General features: G+C 38.7%; 1 protein-coding gene and 2 non-coding genes across 4 annotated transcripts in view; 2 read left to right on the forward strand and 1 right to left on the reverse strand.

Annotated features, from left to right (window-relative positions):
- Nucleotides 1–12897, reverse strand: part of KNL1 (kinetochore scaffold 1) — a 66083-nt gene extending 53186 nt beyond the window's left edge. The window contains exons 1-4 of one of the 2 annotated variants that reach the window (XM_036844895.1): nucleotides 12792–12897; nucleotides 5950–6003; nucleotides 4804–4843; nucleotides 3029–3094 (exon numbers count right to left, since the gene is read on the reverse strand). In XM_036844895.1, the coding sequence (XP_036700790.1) occupies nucleotides 3029–3094; nucleotides 4804–4843; nucleotides 5950–5984 (141 nt within the window). In that variant the 5' untranslated portion in view covers nucleotides 5985–6003; nucleotides 12792–12897. Of the gene's footprint in view, nucleotides 1–3028; nucleotides 3095–4803; nucleotides 4844–5949; nucleotides 6004–12668 lie in introns of both variants that reach the window. The other variant, XM_036844894.1, reaches the window with a different exon arrangement.
- Nucleotides 12898–13261: 364 nt separating this feature from the next.
- Nucleotides 13262–13343, forward strand: TRNAS-GCU. Its single transcript has one exon. It is a non-coding gene; the product is annotated as a tRNA-Ser (tRNA).
- Nucleotides 13344–16157: 2814 nt separating this feature from the next.
- On the forward strand, nucleotides 16158–16277 carry LOC118891552. Its single transcript, XR_005019108.1, has one exon. It is a non-coding gene; the product is annotated as a small nucleolar RNA SNORA26 (small nucleolar RNA).
- The last annotated feature ends 7763 nt before the right edge of the window (nucleotides 16278–24040 follow it).

Consider the following 24040-nt stretch of genomic DNA (forward strand, 5'->3'; position numbering starts at 1 on the left):
TTTCTGTGTGAGGGCTTTCTCTAGTTGTGGCAAGCGGGGGCCACTCTTCATCGCGGTGCGCGGGCCTCTCACTGTCGCGGCCTCTCTTGTTGTGGAGCACAGGCTCCAGACGCGCAGGCTCAGTAGTTGTGGCTCATGGGGCTAGTTGCTCCGCGGCATGTGGGATCTTCCCAGACCAGGGCTCGAACCCGTGTCCCCTGCATTGGCAGGCGGATTCTCAACCACTGCACCACCAGGGAAGCCCCCTTAACTGTTTTTAAGTGTACACTTCAGTAATGTTAAGTACCTCTATATGGTCGTGCAACAAATCTCCAGAAATCTTTTCATCTTGCAAAACTGAAATTGTATATCCATTAAACAACTCCTCCTTTCCCCCGCCAACCTGCCCACAACCACAATTTTACTTTCTGTCTCTATGAATATGACTACTGTAGGTACTTCTTAAGTGTAATTTATAAAGTATTTGTCTTTTTGTGACTGGTTTATTTCACTTAACATAATGTCCTCAAGGTTCATCCATGTTGTAGTATGTATCAGAATTTCCTTCTTTTTTTTTTAACATCTTTATTGGAGTATAATTGCTTTACAATGGTGTGTTAGTTTCTGCTTTATAACAAAGTGAATCAGCTATACATATACATGTATCCCCATGTCTCCTCCCTTTTGCATCTTCCTTCTTTTTTTAAGGCTGAATAATATTCCATAGACACCACATTTTGTTTATCCATTCATCTATCAATGGACTCTGGGTTGCTTCCACCTTTTGGCTACTGTGAATATCACTGCTATGAACAGTGGTATACATATCTTCAAGACCCTGCTTTAATTCTTTTGGGTATACACCCAGAAGTGGAATTGCTGGATCATATGGTAATTCTATTTTAATTTTTGGAGGAACCACTATATTTTACAGCAGCTGCACCATTTACATTCCCACCAACAGTGCACAAGGGTTCCAATTACTCCACATCCTAGCCAACACTTGCTATTTTCTATTTTGTTTTTTTTTTTTTTAATAGTAGCCATCCTAATGGGTATGAGTTGATATCTTACTGTGGTTTTGATTTGTATTTCACTAATGATTAGTAATGCTGAGCATCTTTTCATTACAATTTACTTTTATTTTCCCTCATCTTCCTTAACAACGGCAAACATTTTTACTCACGTAGATACTGAACACAAAAAGCAAAAGACAAAAACAAATGAAATCCATAGAGAATTTTAACTGTGCTAATTCTGGATAACTGAGGACAAGTTTTGTTATAACAAAGAATCATCCTCTCTGTTAAGATCTTTGGCAGACACTACAGGCAGCTTTGAGCTTAATAATGACAATAATATGGACATAGTAAATACTACTATATTTCTTACTAAAAACCCCTGAAATTTGTATGGTATATTGGAAAGAGCACTGAGTTAGAAATTAGGAGATTACAGCTCCAATTTGAAGTTTGCCACTAACTGTGTGGGCTTAGACAAAACATTTAACCTCTCTGGACCTCATATTTCTCATCTATATAATGAAGGAACTAGATTCAAGATTAGTACTGAGGTCCTGTTGGTTTTAAAGCTCTATGAGTCTATGAATCTGTCATTTACTCATTCAAACATTCATTAAATTAAAAAACACCACACATACCAAATCCCATGCTGAGTGATGGAAAAAGACTGGTAAAGGAAACAATACAGTCCTTACTCTAATGGGGATTAATGGTGAAACAGATTAAAACAAAAAATCCACACAAATATAAAATTCAAAGTGTAATGAGTGGTGTGAATAAACACTGTATATAAAAAAATAATTTAGCTTGATAATCATGGAAGTACATTTAAGTTGAGACCTGAAGGATTAGTTAGTAGTCAGATGAAGAGTTGGGCAGAGGGAAAACATTCTAGGCAGAGCATGTGCAAAGGCCCTGAGGCAGGGAAAGGCTTGATGTATTTGAGAAATAGAAAGATAAGAGAGGCAGAAGTAGCATAAGCACTCAGAATTATATGGTCTCCAAAACTATACACATTTCATCCATCAACAAAATGTACTGAAAGTGAACTATATACCAGGCATAATACATAAAAAAACATATAACGAAGTCCCAACCTCAGAGAGTTCTCAATTTAGAATGGACATTAGTAAACAATTACAACAGAAGATGTTAAGGGATGATTTTCTGAGAGAAATGATACCAAAACTGAGTCTTGAAAACAAATAGGAATTACCAGATAAACAGGACTACAGGGCTTCCCTGGTGGCGCAGTGGTTAAGAATCCGCCTGCCAATGCAGAGGACACAGGTTCGAGCGCTGGTCCGGGAAGATCCCACATGCCGTGGAGCAACTAAGCCCGTGAGCCACAACTACTGAAGCCCATGTGCCTAGAGCCCATGCTCCGCAACAAAAGAAGCCACCGCAATGAGAAGTCTGCACACCGCAACGAAAAGTAGCCCCCACTCGCCGCAACTAGAGAAAGCCCGTGTGCAGCAACGAAGACCCAACGCAGCCAAAATTAATAAATAAATTAATTAATTTTTAAAAAAGAGGACTACAAATATATGATAAACCAAGTATGATAAAATATTAATTATAGAATCTAGGTAATGACTATATGAACATTCACCCTAAAATTCTTTCTACTTTTCAGTGTGTTTGAAAAACAAATTTTTAATAAAATATTGGCAGATAAACGAAGAATGAGGGACTAGCCATCTAGACAGAGGTAACATCACATGTAAATACCTGCAGGCTTGACAGTTCATGTCTGTTTGGGGAATGGTAAACAGTTCTGAATGGTGAGATACATGTATGAGAGTGGCAAGAAAGAAGTCTGGAAAAGCAATAAGGGGTTAAAAATCAAGAGTGCCAGCTTGCTCAAGTGTTTGGATTTTAACCTTAAGGCCATGGGATGCTTACTTGTACGTATTCAGCTGAGAATCATTTATGACATTCTCCCTTCATATAGCTAATAAAGTTTCTAACTATTAAAAATATCACTGAAAACAGTCATCTATAAAGCATCTGTACCAGAGACTTACCTGAACAGTTTCATTCCCATTCCCACCTCTGAGGTCCTGAAGAGGACTCCTGGGGGGTTTCAAAATCTAGAACAGAATTATTCAAGAAAATCTGCAATGTCTATTAATAATCACTTCATTTCAAGTTATACCATGAGCAGAAAGGTAGAGATGGTAAAATTCCTGTAAAAACCTCTAAAACTCCTCAAATTCATATTGCTCAGTGGTATACTTTGTGGCTGCTTTAAATATTCGGCATCTATTCCCTTCTCCTTGCCCACATTCCCCAATTATTTTGCTTACTCTCATCCCATGTGGTCTGGGTAAAGCTCTACTCCAACTCTAGAGTTCAACAGGTAGCCCTGGCTGAGAACAATCTGCACATGATATTCTTTTGTCAATAGTGACTGGTTTGGTAATGAGGACTTGACCCATATCAAGATAATCAAGCCAACATGATTCAATCCTGAGTATTCTCTTTTTTTTTTTTTTTTTTTTTTTTTTATCCTGAGGAAATAGACACTATTTTTTATGTAGGACTTGAACCTGGAAGTTGGGAGAGCTAGATGTACTATAGTAATCACAGAGGAAGAGCCGTTCTGATAATGGAGATTACCCAGATAAAGTGATCAGAGTATAAAAAATGAAATCCTAGTACTGGTGATCGTGTCCAGTACTTTCACCATAAGCATATTTGCCACAGACATCTTTGTTGCAAACATTTTTGCTGCATAACTAACTGGCCGTAAGGCAATTTTGCTATAAAAGATAAAAGAGGGACATTAAAGAGGACATAATGAAACATGAAAAATGAATAAGAAAGTTAAAGACTTTATTGCAAGATATGAAATACTTGAATACATTTAAAATGTGTGTAGATTCATGGCAATACTGAGCAAATAACTGATTTTATTTTGTGGGTTGTACCTAAGCATTTGCCTTCTGTCTTTTGCTCATAGTATTTTATACATTTTTTTGTTTATTGATTCGTTCTCTTCATTTGGCATCGTGCTTTTTCTTTTTCTTTAAAATGTCTTCCTTCATTAGACAGGTTATCAGTTTCCAAATACTAGGATACATATTTGTAACTGAGCTTTGTATTGCATTATAAAACCCTTCCACACTGTTGTTTGCTCTTGGCATTATGTCATATGTCTGTTGACAGATGTTCTAAAATTCTATGGGAGAAATGGGTTCAACTCTGCCTTGGAGACCTTGGCGTATCTAAGATTTATGTAATATAAAAATGAGAGTACTGCATCAATGAAGAAGTGAAATCAAACTATCAATTAGTTATTTAACCTTTACAGCTAAATTGCACTGCTGCCAATTAGTTATGTGGCAAAAGTGTTTGTGGCAAAGATGCTTACAGTGAAAGTACCCTACAACCTCTGGTGCTACTGTTGGAACAGCTGATTGGTTAAATTGTGCCTAACATCATCCCTATCTTTGGATTTTTTCAATTTCATAACCCAATAAATTTTGTGCTTAAATCGGTTTGAGTTGGATTATTGTGTGTCTTGCTACAGCTTTGTACACGTTTAAATATATTTTTTAAACAGCTTTATTAAAGTATAATTTACATAGCATAGCATGTATTAAATTACCATGAAACCCATAAAATAGGAATTTTAGTATATTTACAGAATTGTGTAATCAGGTTAAATATTTGAGTCTATCCAGAGAGCAATAGAAGCCAGCGGGGTTGGGATGGTGATGTCATTCAAAATTACTGTGGTATGTAGTCATCATTCAATAAAAGGTAACAATTATTAGCTCAAATAGGTGTTTCTTACTGAGGAATGTCGTCTTCTAACAGGTCTCTCTACATTGTCACTGAAAGAGGAAAAAAAAATTACATACACAGCGGTAAAAGACTGAATTTCTAAAACCCATCATTATAACATCCCTTACATGCTTTTAAATTGGTCATCACTTAACACTTGGTGCACTTTCACTTAATAAAATTTATATTACAAGTCTTAAATTCAGTATTTAGAAAGTCAGTGTTTTAAAATACATATGGTATACCATAAGACTATCTCTTGAAAAACAATCAGTAAAACATAATTTACCATATTGATATAAGCACAATTATAAGATAAATGGACCAAAAGAAACAAAAAAAAAGAAAGAAAGGGAATTCCCTGGCGGTCCAGTGGTTAGGACTCAGTGCTTTCACTGCTATAGCCGTGGTTCAGTCCTTGGTCAGGGAACTAAGATCCTGCAAGCCGCAGTGCAGCCAAAAAGAAAAAAAGATAAATGGACCGTAAATCAAGAGATTCTAGTTCTGGTTTTACTACAGTGTGATTTTTAGACCAGGTTTTGAATATTCAACTGGCTATGGTGGCCAAACAGATAACTTAGCAGATGCAAGAAAAATAGGTGGTATTGAGACTATAAAGGGGAGTTCCTTCCTGCCTGGTTTGATCATCACAGCTATTATGTACTCCGCTCATGTTAGTTGTTGCCAAACAAGAATATGAGCCCAGTGTTGCACCACTTGATTTTTCAGGAAAAGCTGAAAATCTAATTGTTGTATGAAATCTTGAAATTTTGGCAACTAATTCAAAAATTAAAAAACATTGTTTATTGTTTAGACAATTTTTTCTTTGTTATATATATATATGCCTGTAGGCTGTAAACTGCCACTAGTTTGTGACGCCAACTTTGGACAAATCATTTCATTTCCTTGGGCCTCAATTTTCTCATCCTTAAATTGAAGAGATAGGAAGTGGTCTCTAAAGTCCCTCTCAGTTTTGACTCTAGATGAGTTTATATAAAGATATGGCAGGGAGTGCTGTGACTCTGTAACATTTACTTCTTTTCCCTGGAACAGACTGCGAAAACATTTCAGAAGTTATAAACATGTCTTACTAATTGGAAAAGTATCTTTCCCTGATAAAGAGTTGAACATTTTTAGCTGCATTTCCCAAACTCACTTTTCTTCATTAGCCTCTGAAGACATCCCATCCATTTTCGAAGAAAAACCGTTTCTGTAACAAATACACAAAATGAGAAAAGGTGAGAAAAAAGGAAGAGAAGTTGTAATCTGTGAAGAGATTAAGAGCAGAGCAGAGTTGTAACTTCAGGATTACTTTCTGTGGGAGGGCCAAAAAAAAAAAAAGGAAAAACTTCACTATGGGGCTATGAAACATGAGAAATTCTGAGGATTTTGAAATACTCTCTTATAATTCCCAATCCTGGAAAATTCTCATATTCAAGAGGAAATCAGTGACTAACTCTGATTGGAATGATATGGACGTTAATGGTTCAAATAAAAATTTGTCCTAGTTTATATGAGTTTATGGATTATATAATAATTCAATCTCAAAATATAGTCAATCAGCTATCAAAATACTGATATTTGCATAAAGTGGATTTGCATAAATGCATATTTATCTTATGAAAATTTAACTTTAAGTACTCCAGCAAAAAAAAATTTAAGACATAAAAATAACATTTTAGGGGCTTCCCTGATGGTCCAGTGGGTAAGACTCTGGACTCCCAATGCAGGGGGCCCAGGTTCGATCTCTGGTTGGGGAACTAGATCCCTCATCCTCTGCAACTAAGAAGTCTGCATGCTGCAACAAAGACCTGGGCAGCCAAAATAAATAAATAAATAAATAAATAATTGGGGGGGGAAAACATTTTAAACAGTGTAGTTGATTATGTTTACAATCTCACTCAATGAGTATTTGTCTTGGAAAGAGTGTGCAATAAGAAGCATAACCTGAAGTTTCTTTAATTGGTCTTATCTCCTACCTATCCATACCTATATTTTCACTTTATGCATTTTAACCTTAGAACTTTATCCCTGGGTAAGAAAAAATTCCATTGTAGATTTCAAAAAACAGAATAGCTAGAGATTCTGACTCAACAATATTAGCATTTCTACCACAATACTAAATTAATACCACATACATATGGACTTCCCTGGTGGCACAGTGGTTAAGAATCCGCCTGCCAAGGCAGGAGACACGGGTTCGAGCTCTGGTGCGGGAAAATCCCACATGCCACGGAGCAACTAAGCGTGCACCACAACTACTGAGCCTGCGCTCTAGAGCCCGCGAGCCACAACTACTGAGCCCATGTGCCACAACTGCTGGAGCCCATGCGCCACAACTGCTGGAGCCCATGCGCCTAGAGCCCGTGCTCCACAACAAGAGAAGCCACCGCAATGTGAAGCCCACGCACTGCAACAAAGACCCAACACAGCCAAAAATAAATAAATAGACAGATAGATAAAAATGCTAAAATACTTACTTAGAAAAAAAAAAATACCGCATACACAAACTTTCAGAATCAATGTTCTTACACTTCTTAGCAATAAGTAAAAAACCAAAACAACAAAAAAACAGGTACTTAAAAGATATCTTATTTTACATGCTTTCATCATATATAACAAAAGTCAAATTAAAGAACAATACTTCATAATGAACTTGAACCTGAAGTAAAAGTCTGCTTATTTTTCAGTATTGATTTATTTAATTAGCTGTTAATATAGATATAAGGTGATGGGCATCTTCTAGGATTTGATCTCTGACCCTCTCCTTTTGTCCTCCATCACTTTCTCAGTCTGCTTATCCATTCTTCTGGTTTCACTTACCTCTTGTTCACAGATAACACCTATATCTACTTAAAATAATAATTTTAATTTAAAAATTTAAGCTATTACATACTATCCTCTTTCCCAAAAGCAACCACCTTCACCACTTTAATTATTTTGTATCTAAAGAAAGCTCTCTTGGGACTTCCCTGGTGGCGCAGTGGTTAAGAATCCGCCTGCCAATGCAGCAGACATGGGTTCGAGCCCTGGTCCAGGAAGATCCCATATGCCGCGGAGCAACTAAGCCCGTGTGCCACAACTTCTGAGCCTGAGCTCTAGAGCCCTCGAGCCACAACTACTGAGCCTGAGCACCACAACTCCTAAAGCCCGTGCACCCTAGAGCCCGCGTGCTGCAATTACTGAATCCTGTGCACCTAGAGCCCATGCTCCGCAACAAGAGAAGCCACCGCAATGAGAAGTCCACACACTGCAACGAAGAGCAGCTCCCGTTCTCCACAACTAGAGAAAGCCCATGAGCAGCAATGAAGACCCAAAGCAACCAAAAAAAAGCTCTCTTACCCGCAACCACCTCCATCTCATATACACACACAGACACCCCATACCCAGAAAAATACAGTACAATAAAGGAAAGATTACATGCTAATTTCACTACAGTAAATATAAAAATCCTAAAAAGAATAGCAAAAAAAGAGCCAGCAATTTGTGGAAAGGTTGTGAAAAGGACAATATATCACGGTCATGTTGGTTATATTACAGAAATGCAATATTGGTTTAACATTAGAAAATCAATTTTACAATTTACTATACTAACAAATTAAAAGGGAAAAATCCTAAGATCATTTCAACAGATAAAAAAAAGTTTGCTGACTTTTAACATCCTTTCATGTTAAAAAAAAATTTAGCAAACCAGGAATACAAGGTAAATTCCTTAACCTAACAAACAGTATCTATTTAAAAAACTAACAGCAAACATCAACTTAATGGTGAAACTGAAAACCTTTCCTGAGATCAAACAAGTACGACAGCTATTTCCACTTCTATTCAATCTATCATCAAGTCTTAGTGGTTCTGTTTCCAATATATATCACAAATTCATTCACTTCTATCTTCAGTGCCACCACCATAATTCAAGCTGCCATCATCTCTCAAGTAGAATATTGCAATTTCTACCTCACTGGTCTCCCTACTTTCACTCTTATCCCTCTAAAATACTTTATCCACATAGTAGGCAGTTATCTTCTTAAATATAAATCACATTTAAGACATTCCCTTACGTAAAACCCTTTAAAAGCTTCCCACTGTACTGAGAATAAACTCTTTACCAGGACCTACAAAGCTCTACAAGATTTGGGTCCTACTTGACTCTCAGACTTCATCTCATACCACTGTCTTCCTCACTCTCTATGCTAACCACACTGGCATTTTTACTGCTGCACACACAAAGCTTTTTCCCGTCATTAAATTTATATTTGCTATTCTCTCTTGGCAAGAAGCCAAGAAAAGTACTCTTTGTAGACTGTGTATGTCTCCTTTGTGGCATTACCACAACTGTAATTTAAAAGTCCATTATGTAAATTAATTATTCCTTTTATCTTCCCAAACTACCTGATGGAAGAAATTTTCACATACTGAAGTATGGGGAAGCCATTCTGGATTATACATGATTTGGCTTGAACTTTATTCTAATTAAAACAGCCCGTGTTATGGCTTATCAAACATACATTGTACATCTGCTTTAACCATTAAAGAAAAGGGTATACTGTCCAGAAGTAAAGAATGTCTGTTTTGAAGATAGAGATAAATGCCTCCCTTTCTGGGACCTCAGTGCTAGTACTCCTTTGATGATAAGGCTCGCTACCCAAGCTCTCAGGCCATACTAACTTGCTGTGTACTTACTAATCTGTCTTTTCTGGAAACTCTGAAGGAAAGTACCCTTGTCATGTTTGATGTTCTTTATTCTGACAAAATATAAAACTGTGCTGAAAATCATGCTTCTCCAGAACAGTTCCTCAGAGCTATCTGAGAGGTTGTCTCCCAGGATATAGTCCTCAGTTTGGCTAAAATAAAACTCTCTTCTATTCTTATTATAGATTGATTATTGATTATTTGCATCAACATACCCTTGCCCCAACAGTAAACTCCATGAGAATACGGCTGGTGTCTCTTATGTTCAATGTTATATTCTGAGAATCTAGCACAGTGCTTTGTAAATAATACGAGCTATAAATATTTGCTGTATGACTAATTAAGAAACAATTCTTTGGGCTTCCCTGGTGGCACAGTGGTTGAGAATCTGCCTGCCAATGCAGGGAACACGGGTTCGAGCTCTGGTCTGGGAAGATCCCACATGCCTCGGAGCAACTAGGCCCGTGAGCCACAACTACTGAGCCTGTGCGTCTGGAGCTTGTGCTCCGCAACAAGAGAGGCCGCGACAGTGAGAGGTCGAGCACTGCGATGAAGAGTGGCCCCCGCTCGCCGCAACTAGAGAAAGCCCACGCACAGAAACGAAAACCCAACACAGCCAAAAATAAATAAATAAATAAAATTAAAAAAAAAAAAAGAAACAATTCTTTAAAGTTGCCTTCATGATCTATGTCTTGCATTTTTTTCTTCTTTTGGAAATATTTTCAAATTCAGTGATAAATTAAAAATTCACAGATTAAAAATAGTAAATACTATCAAATCAGGATCACCTAAACATCTTCATTGTTTGAAACAGTCATTGTGCATCATTCTTGTCTAACCTGCAGACCAGCTGGCACTTAAGTAATAAGATTCAAAGCTTATTGATGTCCTCTTTTAAAAATATTCTATTCAGTACATATCTGTAAGTTCCACTTCCAACAGAAATAGGAGACTCCAGGTTCTCACATTAAGCTTCATGTGTAAAATGCTATTATGGTTGAACTTTTGATCACTGTCACATTAATTGATTATTGATTGGTTCCAAAACTGTGCACCTGGCACACAGGTAGGGGTGCTACAGCTTACTCACAAAGGTGCTCTGGGATATTTTGAATTTTTGAGAGAAACAACAATTCTCAACATCTATCCATCACTGCTAGCTCAAAATAGTACCCATTCACATTACATTAGTTTTGATAACATATTACTGCAAAGCTGGATTTTTGGCAGTTGCTGTGATATAAAGCAAGTACTTTTTTTTTTTTTTTAAAGCAAGTACTTTTGATCAATGTAGTACTGGAAATGAGGGTGGCAGTATCCAATCTGATTCCAAAATCTAAAAGGTGTGCAATATTCAACAGGCACACATATCCAATTAGTAAATAATTGTAATTATTTATGAATAAAATTAAAATATTATCTTTTACTTCAATTTATGTATATTATTTTTTTCAAATGGCTACTAAACAGCTAGAATCATTTAACAACAACTTCTAAAATTGTTTGGGCCTAAGCACTTAATAAATATTGATAGAACTGTTAGGTATTTCTTTTGTCCTAGGGGCACCATGAGCCAAGAAAATTTGGGAACTACTAGTCTGAATAATCCAGAGGTCCACAAACTACAGCTGCTGGGCCAAATGGGCCTTTAACAGTAGTTTTTTACATTTTAAATCAGTTACAGAGAACAACAAAAAAGCATAGAAAGAAGAAATGTGACAGAGATCATGTAGACCATGGAGCCTGCAAAACCTGAAAATCTACTATCTAGCTATTTGTCCACTCCTTCATTTACTTCACCACTATCTAGAGTTAATATATTTCATAGTGTCCAATGATATAGACTCTAGATCTGTGCTGTCCAATACAGAACAGGTCTAGAGTCTATATCATTTAAATTTTAATTAATTAAAATTTAAATTAATTAAAATGAAATAAAATTTACAATATAGTTCTTGTTACAATAACCACATTGCAGGTCTTCGTCACATGGGACTAATGAGTACCGCGTTAGACAGCGCAGAAATAAAACATTACCATTAACACTGAAAGTTTTATTGGACAGCACTGTCCTTCTAACAATATCTAGAGTATCTTCTACCATCTCTTACTTAGCATCAAACACATCATTAATACTACCACTCCAAATATTTTTACTCAGTTTACATCTATTTGTCATCTTGTAAACATTCCGAGCCATTCACATAGTCAAGAAGAATTATACTGCTTTGAACCCAAACTTTAATTAGCAAACATTAACTCCTCATCTCTATAAATCATTCTTCCCTTCAAGTTCCACCTCAAATACCACTTTCTCCAAGAAGCCTCCTTTAGTCTCCATTGCCAAAAAGCATCAAATAAGCTTTTCTGGGCTCCCATATTCCTTTAGAATGTCCTATAATCCTTTACATTGTCCTGTTTTATAGTTATTTGTGTATATTAATTCTTTCCCGTTCTGGACTGTAAACTCTAGATGCGGGACTGAATCATCCGCTCCCAGCCCTAGCACAAGACAACAAAGAACCCAATACAAATCTGAGGAATTCGACTTATTCAATTCAACCGAAAACTTCAATCTTAATACCTAGAGTAAGCTCTGCTTTGGTCTTCTCTGCCATCTCTCTATAAACCTATCTTCAAAATTCCAATCGGCAATGTATTTTTTTAGAACTTTTTCTTAAACTCTAGTATTGAGATAAACAGCAAGAAAAGACTCCTAACTCTGGCCTAATAATGGACAAAGGAAGATTTTTTTAAAACTTATTTGCGGTGTACTAATATTGGCTTTACTTGTTTACGTTATTACATCCGCCGGAAACCCAAAATCTGCTCAGTGCTGCTAGCACTCGATCAGACATTGTAAATAAACCATAAGCCGGGAGTTTAAAATCACTTATTGCTGTCACTTCACTTATAGCTAAGAAAAGATTAAGAAGTGCAAACAGCCGCGAGTTCCCCAAGGAGAAGAAACTGGGGTGCGAGGAAGAGTCCCGGAATCCTGACAGAAGATGGCGGGGCGGGGCGGGGCGGGGCGCCGCGGGCGGGTACGCCGCGGGCCAGCGAGCCGGGTCCCCCCACCGTGGGTCCCAGGTGTGGATGGAGACTGCTAGGGAGGAGGGAGGTGGCACATGTGCAGGCCGAGGTGAGGAAAGAAAGAGCCCCGCACCCGTGGAGAAGAGTCCGTACCTGAGCCCAGCGAGTTCCGAGGCAGCCTGGCTGTAGGAGTGTCCCCCACCTCCCACCGCGGGGCCTTCAGACCGCTCAGACAAAACCTAAATGCCTCCGCGCGAAGCCCAGGCCGAAAGTTACCCGCCGCAGCCCAACTGCTTGAGAAATTCTCCTCAGATTTGTTTGGGGTCCGCACGCTTCTCAGAGAGGCACCTCACCGCCACCCCTCGACGTCACCTCACAACACCCAGACGGCCTCAGTGAAGCATTCAAATCTAACCGCCTAGCTGGAGCGCATGCGCAAAGCCGCTCAACGCGTCGGCCCCGCCCCTTAGGGTCCAGAGCCTTCCTAAGACTCCCTTAATCAAACTTTCTTTGCAGCCTGTATGCCTATTTTATTTCTTTCAAGGTTATCTCATTTTCTACCGAATTTTCCTTTGTCCCTTCCCATTGCAGATCCCCCACAGTATGGGAGCGGCCATCTTCTTTTGATTTCTTGCTATTAAAAGGATAGGAGCTTTGCTTCCGTACAAAATGGCGGCTTCTATCACATTGCGTCACATCCCCCTAGTTTTACTCCCTATAGCTAGCAGGAAGGAGTAGGTTTCGGGGACGAGGTGGCCGAGTGGTTAAGGCGATGGACTGCTAATCCATTGTGCTCTGCACGCGTGGGTTCGAATCCCATCCTCGTCGAGAATTGCTTTTGCCTCTGATTTGAACAGATGAACGTAAATTTGCTTGCGGAATGGAAACAGTTGAATATTTGTTCCAGGTATGATTTACTAGTCAATTTACTCTAGCACAATCAACCTCCTGTTTGAATCTTTGAAAGACGGGTTCGGGAGCATTGTGACCTCGCAGATAAAGAAAAAGTTGGGAAAGAGACATTTTCTGGGATTCGGAGTTTAATTAAAAAATGGATTTAATGTCTTTTTAATGAAGTAAACAACAGTGCATAGAATTCCACGATTATTACTGTTCCCATATGTTCCAGTTGTGGTCTGGTCAATATTAATTAACCCAGCTCCTGATTGAGGAACTTCAATTACTGTGGATTCTTACCCCAGGGTTTTCACTTCAAAAGCTACCGCGAGACAGTGTTGAGGATTCTCTTCCAGCCCCCAGCAGGTTGCAGGTGTTCAAGAAAAGTATTCGACATTAAAAAGATGTTGACAACACGTGGAAACTTGGTAGTATCTAGAAGCCAGAGACTGAACATCTACCTTCCCAAAGGCGAAGGTCTTAATTCCTCTCTTGGATTTAAGCAAAGAGGGAAAAACAAGGAGTAGAAAAAGAATGGATTCCCCTCTCGAAAGGTCATCGGGCAGATTCATTCAACTCACATTTAACAACCTTCATTTATCCAGTATTTATCTACAGGCAACACAATGAATTACAGCACTTTAATTAACCATAACCCTGTGATCACGAGAGACATTTTTATTACTCCATTTTATAAATGAGGACACTGAAAGATAAACTTGCCCAAGGTTATACAGCTTCTGTAATTGCAGAAAAGGCATTGTAACCCAAGTCTGTCGAACTCTGGTGGCTCTTAACATCATCCTATATGGTGCTGGAAATTAGTAAAAAGTGGTCATCAATCCCTTGCGGTAATGGTTTACACATTCTCTCTGCAGTGTACGGTACCCCAGAACCTGGCACCGGGCAGGTGTCTTCAGCAAAGTTTTCAGACCTGAAGGTGGAATTCAGGCTCCCGTGGCTCCTCCTTCGTCAATCCAAATCCCTTGGGAATGTTGATACCTGCCTGGGCTGAGGACTAAGAGTCACTCCAGCACCTGCCTTCAGCCTTGCTCTGTAATCCATTCACCACTCTGCTGCTAGGAGGTGTTTCTACCCGGATTCTACACACTCCCAAGGGGGCCATGGATAGAATTCAATTGGTTACTTCGTTGGGGAAAAAACTGCAGCTTTATTTTCATTCATCTCTAATTGAAAGCACTTCCTTCAATAAAGATAAGCAGCAAACTACAGTAATATTAACCTTACCCGTGATTTTTGTCACCAATAGAAATAACAGATATTGTTATATCACATTACTGTTATTGCTTTATGCTCATTACTACTACTTCAAGATAATGGTAGTTGTTGGACCTGCCATTAGATCTTGTAAATTTATGCATTCATAAGAAAGTACATGCATTATACTATTAGATCACAGATTTTTTTTAATTTTAAAATTTATTTTATTAAAGTATAGTTGATTTACAATGTTGTGTTAATTTCTGCTGTAAAGTGATTCAGTTATACATATATATACATTCTTTTTCATATTCTTTTTCCATCATGGTTTATCAGAGGATATTGAATATAGTTCCCTGTGCTATACAGTAGGACCTTGTTGTTTATCCATTCTATATATAATAGTTTGCATCTGCTAATCCTAACCTCCCAATCCCTCCCTCCCCACCCCTCTTCCCCCTTAGCAACCACAACTCTATTCTCTATGTCTGTGAGTCTGTTTCTGTTTCGTAGATAAGTTCATTCGTGTCGTAGATTCCACATATATGTTAGATTAGATTCCACATGTAAGTGATATCATATGGTATTTGTCTTTCTGTTTCTGCTTCACTTGGTATTATATCACAGATTTTTGATCTATTTTGATAACTGTGTTCCAGCTTAACTGGTTGACTGTATATTACAACAAACTTAATTTTATGCATTTAAAAACAATATTCTGAGAAGGGACCCATAGGCTTCACCAGACTACCAAAGATCTATGTCACAAAAAAGGTTAAGAGCGCCTGAGAGTTGTTTCTAAAGTGCCATCAAGACATTGATCTTAACCTTCCTCTGAACTAGGCCTTGCTCTCTCTCCCCGAGACCTTTGCAGATGCTTTACCTACTCCTCTCCCTGGATCATGCTCCTGCTGCCCTGTGCCTCCTTCCCATCAACCCCTGCCTGGCTGGCTCCTGTTCCCCCTTCAGATCTCAGCTTAGATGTCACCCCCATCAAGAAGACTCCCCTAGCCCTGCAACCTGCAGGTCCTTATTAGATTTCCCTCACCTAGTCCTGTGCTCTCCTGCTTCTGGGCCTTCGTACCCCTCCTAGATGCTCCTGAAGCTCCCTGTGTTTCCCCCAGCACTTGCCAAATAGTATTTAAATTGTGCATTGGTGCTGCATCCTCTCTAAAGACTGACAAGTCTCCGTCATTTTTCTGAGTTTTGCCTGCTTCTTGCAGTGATGACTTCCTATGGAAAATTGATAAGGTCTATCAATGTGTCCAGTCTCTATAAATAAAAAGTGAGTGGGTTATTTTCTTAAAGGAAAATCTTCAGCTGAAACTATAAAGCACTGGAAGTGTCTAGAGAAAAAAAGAAATTGTGAGTGGAAGCTCACTTTTCTTTTCCTCAGTTCTTTACCTCTTTTCATGCTTAGTTCATTTGTGGTTTCTTTCATATGAAATTGCAGTAAGTCCTGCTATGACAGTCCCAGTTTTTTGCATTTCTATGATCTCCTGATGTATAAGAACTGTGCTTATTTTACCTGTTTCTGAGAGAATCAAAAGGATTCAGGCTAACACAGAAGGGTAAAGTAAGTTTCTTTAAAACCCAGAGAAAAGATTGTAAAACTCCTCTTGGATCCTGTCTGGAGTCACAGCTGGGAAAAAAAAAAAAAAAAAAAGGATTAACAACATGCCAGATTATTTAAAAGCCTGAGGGCAGGGGTGTGGGGACTTGGATTAGTAGTAATGGAGAAAAATTTATCAATGTAATGAAGGAAGGCAGTAAAGCGTTAGAGGCGCCATCTACTGGAGAAGCTGCAACTGAAGACTCGGACAAGATAGTTCTGCCTGAATGGCTCATATGTTTTGAAATATCCCCATTACTCCCCCAAATTTGTCAACAAACCACAGCTCAAGGAAATCATTCTCCATCAACACCAGGATTCTTCAAAAGTCCTATCCTGAACTCTTGCAGGACCTCTCACCTCTGGAAGACCAGGAGAGAAAGAACCATTGCACAGCCCGATGCATTACCAAGATATTCCAGCTTTCCTGTTACTTCAGCGCCAGGGAATGGATCTTCATTCTCTGAGTCCAGCTTAAAGAAGACCCATTCTCTGTGGAGAATGAAGTGCTCTGGGAAGAACTGTCCAGTGTTTAGTTGGTGATGATCTGCTGCCTGGGCAGATCCTTATATGTCAGCAGCCCTCATGGACAAAGCTCTGAAGGAAGAAGTGAAATCCAGGAATTTTTTTTTTTTTTTTTTTTTTGGTGTGCCTCCAGTTTGTTTCTTAACTCTTACAAGAGAAACTCAGACCCAGGGCTGCAAGACTTAACAAAGACTGGTTTTGAGAGGCAGGCAATATCAGAAGTGAATTCATTCTGTTCCTTACCATTAGGAAGTATGGTCCCACTGAGAATCATCTCTGGGAAGACAGTTGTGACAAGACCTGGAGAAGTTCAGGAATGAATCCAGGCATTCTTCTCTGAGTCTGCAACATCAACTCAAAACTTTTTTTTTCCTCAAATTATTCCCTCAGCTGCATGCTATCATATGAAAACATCCACCTTGCCATAACAACTTCTGGGAATGCCTACTAAGCTGAAAAGTAAACAATATTTTCATATTGAAGATCGATAGAGCAAAAATTGAAATCTAGTTTATAGTAAACTTGTTCAGGAAGACAAAGTGAATAAATGGCAATAGACTAGGGGAAAGGGGGAATAACACTTGCTTATATCCTATGCTTTGTATCTTCTGCAAAGATAGCTATGGATAGATAGCAAGCAAGAACCAGTTACACCTTTCCTTCTCATCACAGTGAGGATGAGCAATGCCCCAGATTTCAAATTTCAAATATTCATTTGAAATCTCCAGAATGAAGTAAAACTGGGTCAAACCCAACTTCAATAGGTGAAATTAATGGATGAAGGACCTGAGGACATGACTGATGATTCCATGGAGTTAGAAGCAATAATTCCTTTTCTGATTTTGGTACTATGGAGTGGTAAGTTTTTCATATTTCTCTTTGGGCTAAATAAAAGGTCATTGACTCTAAGCACTTTTTTCCCCTCTGGCTTTCTCAAAGATTCTGACTTTCTTAAGTATTTTTATCTGAATCTTTTGATTTACATTTATCAATTCTAGATCAGATGCCTTCAGTAAATGCTTAGAAATGTTACGATGGACAAATGAAGGCTATATTTGTTCTGAACTATGACAGCATACTGAGTGATAACAACAGACCAGTAACAATTCCAAGTCGTCTCAATGATCAACTTTCTGTTGATAGCTAATACAGCTATAGATTTTAAATTCTGATTTTTAAATACTTGAATAATATAGAAACTTGACACCTAAAATAAAATTTTGCTTTCAGAAAACTGAAATAGCTCCTTGACAGTAGTTTCTATGTGCTCACTAAAAGGATCACTTAAAATCAACTCTCCTTTCAATGACTGTCAGTAATCATTTTTTGGTATAACCCAGCAAGTAACAGAGGCAACCTTTATTTTAGCCCATGGTGGAGGACTTAATTTTTTTTTCTTTTGGCTTAAACAACAGAAATTATCTCATAGCTCTGAGGACTGGAAGTCTGAGATCAAGGTGTCAGTAGGGTTGGTTCCATCCGAGGGCTGTGAGAGTGAATCTGTTCCACATCTCTTTTCTAGCTTCTGGTGATTTTCTGGCAATCTTTAACATTCCTTTGCTTGTAAAATTCTTAATCCTTATAATTTTGCCTCAATTCTGATTCTGGACAATTTAGCATTTAGGTTGAAATAATATAAAGCTATTCTTACTCCATTTCAAATGTTGGAAAGTTTACAAGAAAAAAGAACCAGAAAAATTGTATCATTTATTGTTTACTTGAATTAATGAAGTATTTTCAAGAATTTTGTGTCTAGATGCCACATTAATAAAGTGTTAGGAAATGCAATGCACAGGGCTCTCGTTGTGTCTGAAAGTATGCCAAATCTAGAATACCAAAACTCTAAACTGCTTTTAGATCTCTCAGCTCTGTTATGATAAAGAAGCATTATTTCAATCTGCTAAGGCATATTAAAGTGGTCAGTCACTTTTGCAAATTATTATATATTGCTTATCATTGCTGTCTCCAAAATTCCAGACATATGGTGCTCTTTTTCCATCCCTGGTGAAAGCGACCCATGGCCAAGACACTTGGGAGTGGTGCCCACCAGCTGCATGGAGGTCAAATAGACCTTGGGAGTTGTGCAGTGGGTGACCAGGAGAGTCACTATTTCAGAGATAGCCAAAGGTTAAAAAAAGAGAGAGAGAGATCTTTTAACGCTTAAAAAAAATTTTTTTTTACCTTGAAAGATATTATACATACAATGATATAATACATACATGTAATATATTGTGTATGTATAGTTTAAAAGCATAAAACCAGTACAATGTATATACAACCCAGCTAAAGAAATAGAATATTACTAGGACCTTTGAAGCTTCCTGTGTGCCCCTCCCTGCTCGCATCCTCCCACCAAAGAGAAAACTACTTCACTGAATTTTGTGTTAATCATCCTTTTACTTTTTTTTTTTACCAAATATACATATATACATATACATACATACATATATATTACATTTTAGGAATATATATATATATATTTGTCTTGTCTGTTTTTGAATTTTATATAAATGGAATCATTCATCTGTGACTTCTTTCACTCAAAACTGTTTTATCCATATAATTCATTCATTTTTACTGCTGCTTATTATACAATTGTCTGAATATATAATTATCTATCCATTCTCTTATGGACAGATACTTCAGTTGTCTCCGGTCTTTTGCTATTATAAGAATGCTGCTGTGGATGTTCTTATACATGTCTTCTGGGGTACATATACAAGTGTTTCTCTAGGTATATAGTTACAAGTGGAATCACTGGTCAACTTTAGTAGGCAATTCTTAACTGTTTTGATGTGGTTAATGGCTGATAAAAATGTTGCAGTTTTGAAAACATGGACAAGCTTCAAATGAAAGGAAAAGGAGGGTACACAGAGGGTTTGGAGGGGAAGAAAACAATAGTCATAATCATAGACAATATTGTTTGCCATGTGCAAAGCAGTGTTCTAAGCAGAATGAGTGCCTTGGTGATGGTACCTCTGACTCCAATAAACTTATCCATCCCAAACCTGGTCACATTCATTAAGCTGCTCCGCTTCCATTTTCAATAATTCAATAATTTGTTTTCAATAATTCTGTGTTCTAGAAAATCCTCAGCCCTGAGGACCAGTGATCCAAAGCCTAAAGAGGCTTTGAAATGAGCCCATTTTCTCTAAACTAAGCCTTTGGGAGCAAGACTGACCCAAGCAAACCTAGGTCATCCATTGAGAGATACAGACATTCTGGGAAACCTATGATTACAACCCACAGCTGGAACTAAAGCCAAACTTGAAAATGCAGTTGCCTAACCAGCCGTTTCAGTCACTACATTCAGCTGCCTTTGCCTCTACCTCTCACACTACTTACTGATGGGAATGTAAATTGGTTTAATCTTTTTGGAGGGTAGTATGGTATTATAAGGAGGTTCACTATAGTTTGTAATAATGAAAAACTGCAAATACCTAAAATTTCAACAATAGGGGATGGATTAATGTATGGTGTAGTCACACAATGGAACACAAGGCAGCTATTATTTTTTAAAAGTCCTAGGGAAAAGCAAGTTGCAGAAAAATTTGTAAGGCCTGATCCCATTTTTATTTAAAAATACAGATAGATTTATGTATCTCTGAAGAGAAGACAGTCCATAAAAAGACCATTTAATTATTAATAGTAGTTACCTCCAGAGTAGGGGTAAGGAGAGGGGGCATATAATAAAAATTAAATTTTTAAAAAGGCTATCATGGGATTCCCTGGTGGTGCAGTGGTTAAGAATCCACAAGCCAATGCAGGGGACACGGGTTTGAGCCCTGGTCCGGGAAGATCCCACATGCCACGGAGCAACTAAGCCCATGCGCCACAACTACTGGCCCTGCACTCTAGAGCCCGCAAGCTACAACTACTGAGACCACGTGCTACAACTACTGAAGCCCGCGTGCCTAGAGCCCGTGCTCCGCAACAAGAGAAGCCACTGCCATGAGAAGCCCGCGCACCGCAACGAAGAGTAGCCCCTGCTCGCCACAGCTAGAGAAAGCCCGTGCACAGCAATGAAGACCCAATGCAGCCAAAAACAAATAAATTAAAAATAAATAAATAAAAAGGGTAACATTTTACAAGGGGAAAAAAACACATTCAAGTCCAGCCAACTGTTAACTAGAGGAAAGATAAACTGGATTCAACCTGAGCTCCTTAAGGGCAATAACTTTTTCACAGGTTCTCTACAACTGTTCTAGCACCTAGCACAGTAACTGACTGACACAGAGACCAATTACTTGACTAGCACGTAGAAGGTGGAAGAACACATGCATGGGCACGTACACACACACACACGCACACAAAACCCCTGTTTCTTAAGTGTCTGCAGACTAGTGGAGTCATGGTACTCAGGGATTTTTGTTTTCAATAGAGACTGAAGTAATGCTGCTCAATAGAACTTCGTGTGATGATGGAAGTGCTCTCCACATGTGCTGTGCAATAGACCAAGTGAATTGGACATTGGAAATGTGGCTAGTGCAACTGAATAATTGCATATTAAATTTTATTTAATTTTAATTAATTTAAATTTAAATTGCCACACATGGCTAGTATTAGACAATGCAGATTTGAAGGATTTGTTGAAATATATAGACTCCTCAGAAAAAAATATACATACAGAAAATTTTGCATACAATTTCAAGAGATCCAGGGACCCTATCAAGCCCATCCATGTGTCCTTACTTCAAGAACCTCTGAAGCTGACTAAAAGAATGCGAATAAGACAAACAGGACTAGAGAGGGCAAGAAAATGGGCAAAGGTTAATGTTCCCATTCAGAACCCTGGAAGACAACAGACTAGGTATGGAGGTAGCCTCTGGCCCCTTCCTCCTCCCATCACACAGAACATTGACTTCCCTGCATGTTAACTGTTTACTGGTCTTCCCCACATCATGTTGTACACTGCAGACTGTGTACTCCATAAGAGCAGGGACCACATCTATCTTATTCACCATTACATAACCAGAGTCTGGTATAAACTTAGTACACAGTTGGTACTCAAATGTCTGCTGAATGAATGAGTTTTACCAGACATCTGATTTTTGCCAGTCCTAGGAAACCAGAGCTCCTGAGTTAAGGAGGGTCTCAGTGATAAGAGGAATTGGTTGGCTCATAAGAGATTAAAGAGATAGAGTTTTCACAAAGTTGGGCAGATACTCAGATCCATGTGAATCTTGTCTTATCCAGGCTGTTTCTATGCTTTGTAGTTCAGAGCGCCCTGTTGAAATACAAGCCATGCAAAGACTTCCATAGTCAGTGACAGTGAATCATACACTGAGACCAGAGGGCCAAAAGTCCCAAAAACATTTCTCCTTGGGTGCCGCCTCCATCTTCTCTAGCTCTGGAATACGCCTGCTTTCTCTCACATTTCCCCTCTACCTGGAATCCTTCTCATGTCTCTACTGGGCAAATTCTAACTCATTGTTAAACACCTCTTCCTCTGGGAAATCTGTGCTGGCACTTCCAGACTGAATTATGCCATACGTCCACTGGTTCCCTTTGTATTTTGCACACTTAAACATATGTGCTCTATCAGGGCAGGGCCTAGTCATTCATTTCTGTATCCCAGCACTAAATAATGTCTGGCATATAGTAGGTGGTTAACAACCAGTATGAACCACTAAAAGCATATAAACTAAATGTGTTTCTCCACCCACACTACTGTTCAGTATGTGCCATCCTAATGGGTGTGAGGTGATATCTTTGATAGTTTTGATTTGCATTGCCCTGATGTTGAGCATCTTTTCATATGCTTGTTGGCCATTTGCATGGCCTATTTAAAGAGTATGGGTTTCCTTTTGGGTGATGAAAATGGCTACTATCAAAAAACCAAAGTAACAAGTGTTGGAGAGGATGTAGAGAATTGGAACCCTTGTGCACTGATAGAATTGTACAATGGTGCAACTACTATGGAGGGCCCTCAAAAAATTAAAAGCAGAAATACCATATGATCCAGCTGAAGGAAACCAAAATGTCACCCCAAAATACGCCCCTTCCTCACTCCCACTGCAGGGGACGCGGGTTGGATCCCTGGTCAGGGAAATAAGATCCCGCATGCCACGCCACACGGCCAAAAAAAAGTTTATGTTAATGCAGTGACTTTTGGAAAACCCTTAAGGATGGGAGCTGGTTGCCAGAGGAACCAACCCTGGAACTTCCAGCGCCACCACCAAACTCCAACCTCCGGAAGAGAAGGGCTAGAGATTGACTTAATAACCAATGGCCAATGATATAATCAGTCATGCCTCAGTAATGAAACCTCCCTAAAAATCTCTAATGACTAGGTTCAGAGAGCTTCCGAGTTGGTGAGCAAGAAGGCATCCACATGCTGGAGAGTGGCACACCTGAGCTCTATGGGGTCAGAAGCTCCTGTGCTCACAACCCTTCCAGACCTCGCCCTGTGTATCTCTTCATCTTGCTTGTTTTTCCTGTCCTTTAAAATCCCTTGTAAGAAACCAGTAATCGAGTAAGGAAACTGCTTTCCTGAGTTCTGTGAGCCATTCTAATAAATGGTTGAACCTGAGGAGGCGTTTGTGAGAACCTTTGATTCACAACTGGTCAGAAGCACAGGTAACAATCTGGACTTGCCATTGGCATTTGAAGTTGGGGCAGGTCTTGCAGGACCAAGTCCTTAACTTGTGGCATCTGACCCTATCTCCAGGTAGATGGTGTCAGAGATGAGTTACAGTGTAGGACACCCAGCTTGTGTCAGAGAATTGCTTGATGTGGGGAAACCACCACATATTTGAAGTACAGAGTATTCTGTGAGTAAAGGAAAATGAGTTTTTCTTTCCTGGTATCTAAAATAGTTAAACACATAGAAGCAGAGAGTAGAATGATGATGCCAGGTATTGGGGGCAGGGGGACATGGGGAATTGCTATTCAACAAGTATAAAGTTTCAGTTACGCAAGATACTTAAGTTCCAGAGATGCTGTACCACACCGTGCCTACAGTTAACAATATCGTATTGTACACGTTGAAATTTGTTAAGAGGTAGATCTCACATTAAGTGTTCTTACCATAATAAATAATAAACAAATAAAGTTTTGTGAATCACAGGACACTGCCAATAAAGTGAAAAGACAACCTACAAAATGGGAGAAAATATTTGCAAATCATGTATCTTTTAAGGGTCTTGTATCCAGAATATATAAAAACTCTTATAACTCAAAAACAAGCCAATCTGAATTAAAAATGGGCAAAAGATTTGAATAGACATTTCTGCAAAGAAGATACACAAATGTCCAACAAGCACATGAA

The sequence above is a fragment of the Balaenoptera musculus genome, chromosome 2 (genome assembly GCF_009873245.2).
Source record: "Balaenoptera musculus isolate JJ_BM4_2016_0621 chromosome 2, mBalMus1.pri.v3, whole genome shotgun sequence".
Classification (NCBI taxonomy): Eukaryota; Metazoa; Chordata; class Mammalia; order Artiodactyla; family Balaenopteridae; genus Balaenoptera; species Balaenoptera musculus.